Source organism: Poecilia formosa, unplaced genomic scaffold, assembly GCF_000485575.1.
Source record: "Poecilia formosa unplaced genomic scaffold, Poecilia_formosa-5.1.2 Scaffold1144, whole genome shotgun sequence".
NCBI classification, from domain to species: Eukaryota; Metazoa; Chordata; class Actinopteri; order Cyprinodontiformes; family Poeciliidae; genus Poecilia; species Poecilia formosa.
In genome coordinates, this window is record NW_006801083.1 from 9,026 (window position 1) to 17,625 (window position 8,600).

Sequence of the window (8,600 nt, forward strand, 5' to 3'; positions counted from 1 at the left end):
CTGCTTCAGTCTTCCCAGCCTGGTGCAGGTCTACAATTCGGTTTCTGGTGTCTTCCGAAAGCTCTTTCGTCTTCACCATAGTGGAGTTTGGAGTGTGACTGTTTGAGGTTGTGGACAGGTGTTTTTTATACTGTTAACGACTTCAAACAGGTGCCATTAATACAGGTAATGAGTGGGGGAAAGAGGAGCCTCTTAAAAAAGAAGTTACAGGTCTGTGACAGCCAGAAATCTTGCTTGTTTGTAGGTGACCAAATACTTATTTTCCACCATTATTTGCAAATAAATTCTTTAAAAGTCAGACAAAATGATTTTCTCAAAAAATGTTTCACATTTTGTCTCTCATAGTTGAGGTCTACCTATGATGTCAATTACAGGCCTCTCTCATCTTTTTAAGTGGGAGAACTTGCACAATTGGTGACTGACTAAATACTTATTTTCCCCACTGTATGTGATTCTATGCATCATAATTACAGGGATGGAAACATCTCGTCTCCTGTTCTAACAGCATAAACTTCACTTTTTTTGCCACACATTTATTTTGAAAGAAATCCAACTGAAAGAGTGGGCAGTGGAGGACATGGAACCAAGGAGCCCCGTAGCAGAGTTGTAGTCAAGACCACCGAACCCGAAACCAAATCAAGACCAAGACCAGCAACCTGCGCTAAGTGACGCAATAAAATTAAGTGCACTTATCAAAATTGCTTCTCAAATTGATCTGAAAGATCCACATTCCCATAAAAACACCTAGATATTAAAAACTTAGAGCTGAGATAAATTTAACCAGTATCAATTCAAACTTTTCTTCATTCTGTTTTGCTTCCATCTCTGTGCCACAATCCACAGAGGTCTCCTGCCATCCCTAAAAAAGATAATGCCCTGGGTGGTTGCCCATATTGCCCATGTCAGAAACCACAACTGTCTGCAGCACACTGTAAAAAATTTTTTTTTAAAAACGGGTAAATGTACCGTAGAAATTTTACGGAATTTTCCCGTTTTTAGTTTTAACAGGTATTTCTACCGTATTTTCACAGTTACGCATTGCATCATGGGAACAAGAACCTTCGCAAAGCGTGAAAACTGGTCAGACAACATTTCAAACTCCCTAGCCGGACTCTGCAAAATATATCTTTTGGACTTCGGTTGGATTAAGAGTTGGAGTTGCCTTTCTGCCACCTCCCTGGTAAAGTAAAATAAATAAGAACACTTTATTTTCTGTGAAAAATATTTTTGAAATATTTGTAGTTGACTTCGTGAGACTCCTGGCACACCAGGAGCCTCACGATAATTGATACCTTTTTTTTTTCTTTTTTACAAAAAAGGTATATATTATTTTTACAATGCTGCGTTTGCTTGTGTATTATAAAAGTAAAACGCGGTGACTGCTGTACTACTGTTATTTATTTTACCGNTGATTTAACCCATTCATATTAAATTACATCAGTATTTTTCTTTTGGCAGAACAAATTTAGCTCTTCTGATGAATCACCAATAAACTGTTACAATCACAGATTCTTTCTTTTGTAACTAATTCATCTATAACATTAAATATTTAACATTTTTCTCTGACGTTACCTTTTTCCTTTTCACCTCTATTCCATGTTTTCAGTTTATCCCATGTTTCTGTCTGCAGCTCTTCAATAAAATCCTGATTGAAGATCTGCATGAAAAATAGTTTTCCTGTCTACAGATTGATCAGATTCATGCTGAATCGATTGTATTCTAATCATATGTTATTGTATTTCTCCTGAATTGTTTCTAGTCTTTTCAATTCATAGAAGAAGGAAACCTGCTGCCTTTTGTGTCCAGTGGGGCTCAGTACTGCCCCCTATCAGTACTTTCTGCCTCACCTATGTATTTATGGCCGATCTGAAGGTAATAAAAATTGGATTTTATTTTCAGTTATTGCAGTAAAGGGCCTGAATACAGATATAAATATTGGTCATGTTACTTTAAGTTATTCAATAAGTTAGTCTCAAGTTTTTGGTTTTCCAGTTCCTGCTTCTCTTCGTTCAGCTCACTAAATGACGTTTTTGGTTTATTTTCTAGTTGATCTGTTTCACTCTGCTGATTTATTTTCTCACCTGTTTTGGGAAACAATCTAGAGATTATATAGAAATTCAGTGCAAAACAGCCATCAGTCCAATGAACCCATTTGTAATTTCTTGACTTATCTGTCATGTAAGAACAATAACATAATAAAATAAACATTTCATTGCACTGCTAAAAAGCTAACAATGTTTGTTTTTAAATTTAACTAAATTAAAAATATATATTTTAACTGTAACAAAAACACTACAGTTAATTAACAAATAACGGTGCAATAACTGTAACTTACAACATAATATGTAATCTGTTCTGTTATATATTTCGACTGATTTAATGATGAAAAGGAGTCGGGTGGATTGTTCAGATGAACTTTAGTGGATAAAGAATGAACGAATCATACTAATACATGACAGAGAGTCGGAACTCAGCAAACATGCTAACAGCTCTTTTTCAGAGGGAGAAACTCTTCTTCTAACTCCAGGTTCCTACTCTACTAGTTCCAGAGCGTCATGGGATACTCGGTCCGCTTTCGAACCAGATACTATCAAATGCCAACCAAATAACTGCAACTCAAATAGTTATATTAAATTAAAATATCTCAAATAATAAGTCCAAATTCTCAACATATCCTGGCAAAAGCTATGCCCATTAAAACACCGATAGCGATTCCAACAGCTCCGCCTGTCAGGGCCCATTTCAAATCGCTGCTTTGGTCCATTTCAGCTGAAGTATCATCTGGAGAGAAGTTAAACTGAGAGGTTGGTAAACATACAACATGCTGTGTTTTTAAGGTAAATAAGCCACAGATGATGTAATGGAGACATTTTCTCTGTGAATAGAACAACCCCTTCTATTCAAAATGATGGAAAACAATTACACCTGTATATTGATTCATATTAAAACCATTTAAGTTTAATAGAATAAATAGAATGAAAAATATCAAAACATGAAAAGTAAACCTGCAACTAAAAAAGCAGAATTGGAAACAGATTTGAGTTTCACTCAAAGAAACTCACCAGCAGAAGAATCGGAGGAAACATGGAGGAATAAAATCCACCATATATAAAAACAAAGAACAGCCTTCATGGCAACAGGAGGATCTGATACAGGAGATCAGAACCAGGACGTTGAAACACTAAAGCACCAGCAGAACGCAACCTGAGAAGAAACCAAACAGAAATACAAGTTGAAGCATGAAGTTGTAGATTTTGTTGAATGGCTAACTAGACAAAACTAAACATTTTAAGAGCGTACCGGTCGTGTTCTGATGAAATCTGCTCACCTCAGCCAACCTGAGTCCACAATAACAAACTGGGACAAAGTCCTGCAATAAAATACAGTTCATCTTTAGTGACGTGAACGTGTCATATTATTTTTATTGTTCTGTTTCAAAACAGTCAAAAGTCCCCTTATAAAATTTTGAGTAAAATAATGTCCATCAGTTTCTTAAATAGATTTGAAAAAGTTTTCATTCATCAAAGTCGATTTTGGAAAAACAGACATTTCTTGGTTTAATTTAACTCAACTACATCTGTGACTCAAACGTTTGGCATATATGGTCTTTTTGTTTCTAAAAACTGACCTAATTTTTTATATTTTTTGTAAACCCTTCCACCACCTGCCAGTATCAGCCTGTGTAACATTAAAGTTAAAATAGGATGCAGTCAGCATAAAGCCTCATCGTGGATCAGACTTTATGCTGTTTTTACAGTTAGGGCCATAAATATTTGGACAGTGACACAAGTTTTGTTATTTTAGCTGTTTACAAAAACATGTTCAGGAATACAATTATACATATAATATGGGCTGAAAGTGCACACTCCCAGCTGCAATATGAGTTTCCACATCCAAATCGGAGAAAGGGTTTAGGAATCATAGCTCTGTAATGCATAGCCTCCTCTTTTTCAAGGGACCAAAAGTAATTGGACAATGGACTCTAAGGGCTGCAATTAACTCAGAAGGCGTCTCCCTCGTTAACCTGTAATCAATTAAGTAGTTAAAAGGTCTGGGGTTGATTCCAGGTGTGTGGTTTTGCATTTGGAAGCTGTTGCTGTGACCAGACAACATGCGGTCAAAGGAACTCTCAATTGAGGTGAAGCAGAACATCCTGAGGCTGAAAAAAAAAGAAAAAATCCATCAGAGAGATAGCAGACATGCTTGGAGTAGCAAAATCAACAGTCGGGTACATTCTGAGAAAAAAGGAATTCACTGGTGAGCTTGGGAACTCAAAAAGGCCTGGGCTTCCACGGAAGACAACGGTGGTGGATGATCGCCGCATACTTTCTTTGGTGAAGAAGAACCCGTTCACAACATCAACTGAAGTCCAGAACACTCTCAGGGAAGTAGGTGTATCTGTCTCTAAGTCAACAGTAAAGAGAAGACTCCATGAAAGTAAATACAAAGGGTTCACATCTAGATGCAAACCATTCATCAATTCCAAAAATAGACAGGCCAGAGTTAAATTTGCCGAAAAACACCTCAAGAAGCCAGCCCAGTTCTGGAAAAGTATTCTATGGACAGATGAGAAAAAGATCAACCTGTACCAGAATGATGGGAAGAAAAAAGTTTGGAGAAGAAAGGGAACGGCACATGATCCAAGGCACACCACATCCTCTGTAAAACATGGTAGAGGCAATGTGATGGTATGGGCATGCATGGCTTTCAATGGCACTGGGTCACTTGTGTTTATTGATGACATAACAGCAGACAAGAGTAGCCGGATGAATTCTGAAGTNTGTTTTTGGTTGGGAGTGATGAATTTCTTCAGATGGAAATAGTAGCTCAGGGGGAGTGGAGGAGTTTATTTTCACAAATTATACATAACATAAAATCATGACATGGTGACTTTATTTTAACAAATATGTAAAAATTAGTGTATGTTTTTATTATCTCAAGAAGTATTTGTGTACTTGTGTATGTTAGGGATGCACCAATAAATTTTCCCCAAATCCTTAATTTTGAAGATTGCCGATCCCCCAATACATGTGAAGGTGATTTCATCCACTGATCTTATCTACTTCAGCAAAGATCTAAAAATCAACCACTTTCCTCTCCTGTTAGAGACGTTTGACTGATAGAACGGCCCACCAGGTCATGTCTCCATGTTTGCAGTTATGAATAGTCACCCCACTGTTGCCAACCACTGACGTTTTGCTGCATTTAGCAATATTCAGACAAGACAATAAGTATCGGCCAAAATCAGAATTGACAAGTCAGATTTTTAAAGATTGGCCAGAAATCTGCAATTGACACACTCCTAATGTTCATTTTTTTAGGTCAGAATTCATCCAAATTACCCAATGTTGTTTGTGAAAGAGCTATTAGCAATTGGTGAGCCGCTGATGAGCAAGGTGATGTGCTGCTGTAATGTAATTTAGAAGTGTTTTGTAAAAAGAAAGTTTCTGTGTTACTTTGAAGTGTTTCTGTGTTAAACTTGAGTATCCATTCTCTTTTTTTAGAGTTTTTCTGGGCTCAAACCCTGAACGAGGTCGACTGACGCGACGCAGACGAAGGTGAAGAAGCAGCTTTGCTTTCCACCCAGATGGCTCAAGTTCCTTAATGAACTGAATGACTGGGAATCCATGGAAAATTTGAGCCTTATGAAGTTTAAACGTGATTGATCATCTCATCAAACCTGGTGGACCAAGAACCTTTGCGAAGCACAAGAACTGGTCAGAGAACATTTCAAACTCTTGGTAACTGGACCTAAGAGTTGGATTAACCTTTTTTGGCAGAACATAAACATAAAATGGACTGTTTTGTTTTATGTTCACAGTGACTAGAGGTAATGAGAGCACACACTTATGAATCCAGTGTCTTCCACTGTTGTTGGCATTAGGCTGTGTTTATGTATTTGATTTTTAACTTAATATTTATACCTGTATTTCATAAAAAATAGTGGTCGACTTTCGGCATTTATTATGAAGTATGTTGGTCCTGTTTACAACTATAATTTTCATGATCCAAAGCAATTTTTGTATGTTCCATCTTATAGTAATTAACAAAATTGTTTATTTGACTTCAAGTCAAGACTGCTTTACATTTAATTTATAAGTTGAAAATTTGTATAATTAAATGCAATAAATTAGTTGTGATGTATAATGGCAAAGGTTAGTTGTAAAGACTAGATGACATGTCAATTTATGGTCTTAAATTGCAAAATAAAGTCTGCAAATTGTTTGTAAAATGAATTTTATATCACTTTGCATGAGCTACTTTCAAACTCTGTTTTGTGTTTTACAACTACATTTTCTGTGGACTTAGAAATTAGTTTTGTTTCAAAGTTATGTTAAGAATATATTAAATACATTAATTTTAATATATTTTACTCTATAATTAATATATGAAGTATTTGGAAATGTCCAAGGTTTATTAAAAAAGTTTGTGACTATATCAATAGAGTAAAAAGACAGAGAAGTTCAGTTTTGGGTTAACAAAATATTAGTAAATTTGACAAACTGTTAAATTATGGAAGATATTTTGATGGAAATTCTGAAAAAAAAAAAACAAAACAGAAAATGTCCTGGTAACTTTTTGCCAGGATATTTTCAGTTTTATTACATAATTTCCCTCAGAAATTTCCTGTAATTTAACAGTATTTTAGTTAAAAAAAAAAATTCCGTAAAAAAACAGGAAAATGTCCTGGTAATTTTCTGCCAGTACATTTCCTGTTTTTTTACGGAATTTCCGGCAGAATTTTTCCGTAATTTAATAGGTTAGAACAAAGAACGGCTCTCCGTGAGGCTTCAGTCTTATAGGACTTGGTCAAGATCCGTCCAAAAGAATCAGATCGTTCCTGAATGTCACATCACTATTTTGCAGACTTTGGTCACAGCGTTGTCCCATATATGCGACATGTCAGTCAACACCTCCACACAATAATTCAGCGCATGAGTGACAACTTTTTTCATCGCAGATACAACATATGTGTCTATGTACAGCTAGCTTTGCTAGCATCACGTCCACAGATCTTACCTTTCTTTAAGCTTTCCTTCCAAGTGACGCTAAAAGTTGGACGAAGTCCCCACCGTTTGTGAAAGCGAAGCGCTGCTGATTTTACATGTCGCCATATCTTATGATTTATGCAGCGCTATTATATTACTGACAATTAGACAGACATTCTCCCGCTCAGAGGAAACCACTGCGCATGTCTAGAGCTCCGCGTGCGAGTAAAGGTGGAGGCATGTGTGACAACAGACACGTAAGTCACGTTATTGGTTGGATTTTACGGCGCCACCTTAAGTCCTCGAACTTCACATTTTAACAGACAAAAAGTGCACCGCGACTTTGGATGTAACGAGTAACGCGACAGTTTTGTAGAAATGTAGTGAAGTAGAAAGTACAGATACTTACTGTAAAATGTAGTGCAGTAAAAGTAGGAAGTATCCATTATTAAATCTACTTAAGTAAAGTACACGAAAATTGTACTTAAGTACAGTAATGAAGTACTTATACGTCATTACTTCCCACCACTGAAGGTTACCTTTTTCCTTTTCCAGTTCTCGTTTCCACTTATTGAGTTCCTCGTCTTTTTCACCAAGTCTGAACTTTAACTGCTTTTCTTTCTCTTCTTCTTGTTTTATTTGCTCGGTCAGTTTATTGATCCTGTCTGTGTAAGCAACAAAAGACACAAACATTAATACAGCAGAAAAGAAAATATGCCTCCTTGATTTAACCCATTCATATTAAATTACATCAGTATTTTTCTTTTGGCAGAACAAATTTAGTTCTTCTGCTGAATCATCAATGAACAGTTACAATCCCAGGATCTTTTGTAACTCATTTATCCCTAACATTATATATGTAAACTTTTCTCTAAGGTTACCTTTTTCCTTTTCCAGATCTTGTTTCCACTTATTGAGTTCCTCGTCTTTTTCACCAAGTGTGAACTTTAACTGCTTTTCTTTCTCTTCTAGTTGATTTATTTGCTCGGTCAGTTTATTGATCTCGTCTGTGTAAGAAACAAAAGATACAAACATTAATACAGCAGAAAAGAAAATATTCCTTTTTGATTTAACCCATTCATATTAAATTACATCAGTATTTTTCTTTTGGCAGAACAAATTTAGTTCTTCTGCTGAATCATCAATGAACAGTTACAATCCCAGGATCTTTTGTAACTCATTTATCCCTAACATTTTATTTTATAAATATTTAAAGATTTTTTTTAGGTTACCTATTTCCTTTTCCAGTTCTTGTTTGCACTCTTCAAGTTCCTTTTTCAGTTCCTTGTTTTTTTCAAATAGTGTGAACTTTAACTGCTTCTTTTTCTCTTCTCCTTGTTTTATTTGCTCGGTCAGTTTATTGTTCTTGTCTGTGTAAGAAACAAAAGATACAAACATTAATACAGCAGAAAAGAAAATATTCCTTTTTGATTTAACCCATTCATATTAAATTACATCAGTATTTTTCTTTTGGCAGAACAAATTTAGCTATTCTGATGAATCATCAATAAACTGTTACAATCCCAGGATCTTTTGTAACTCATTTATCCCTAACATTTTATTTTATAAATATTTAAAGATTTTTTTTAGGTTACCTATTTCCTTTTCCAG

The 8,600-nt window shown here is 35.5% G+C and overlaps 1 protein-coding gene and 1 long non-coding RNA gene across 2 annotated transcripts in view; one reads left to right on the plus strand and one right to left on the minus strand.

Moving 5' to 3' along the window:
* The window catches only part of LOC103132587 (uncharacterized protein PFB0765w-like), a 15,391-nt gene that overhangs the window by 5,538 nt on the left and 1,253 nt on the right, over positions 1–8,600 (minus strand). Inside the window, exons 3-4 of the mRNA XM_016667465.1 lie at positions 7,871–7,996; positions 7,529–7,654 (exon numbers count right to left, since the gene is read on the minus strand). Coding sequence (XP_016522951.1) covers positions 7,529–7,654; positions 7,871–7,996 — 252 coding nt within the window. The remainder of the gene's footprint in view (positions 1–7,528; positions 7,655–7,870; positions 7,997–8,600) is intronic.
* On the plus strand, positions 1,112–6,070 carry LOC107835173 (uncharacterized). The gene is made up of 2 exons (XR_001661002.1): positions 1,112–1,180; positions 5,505–6,070. It is a non-coding gene; the product is annotated as an uncharacterized LOC107835173 (long non-coding RNA).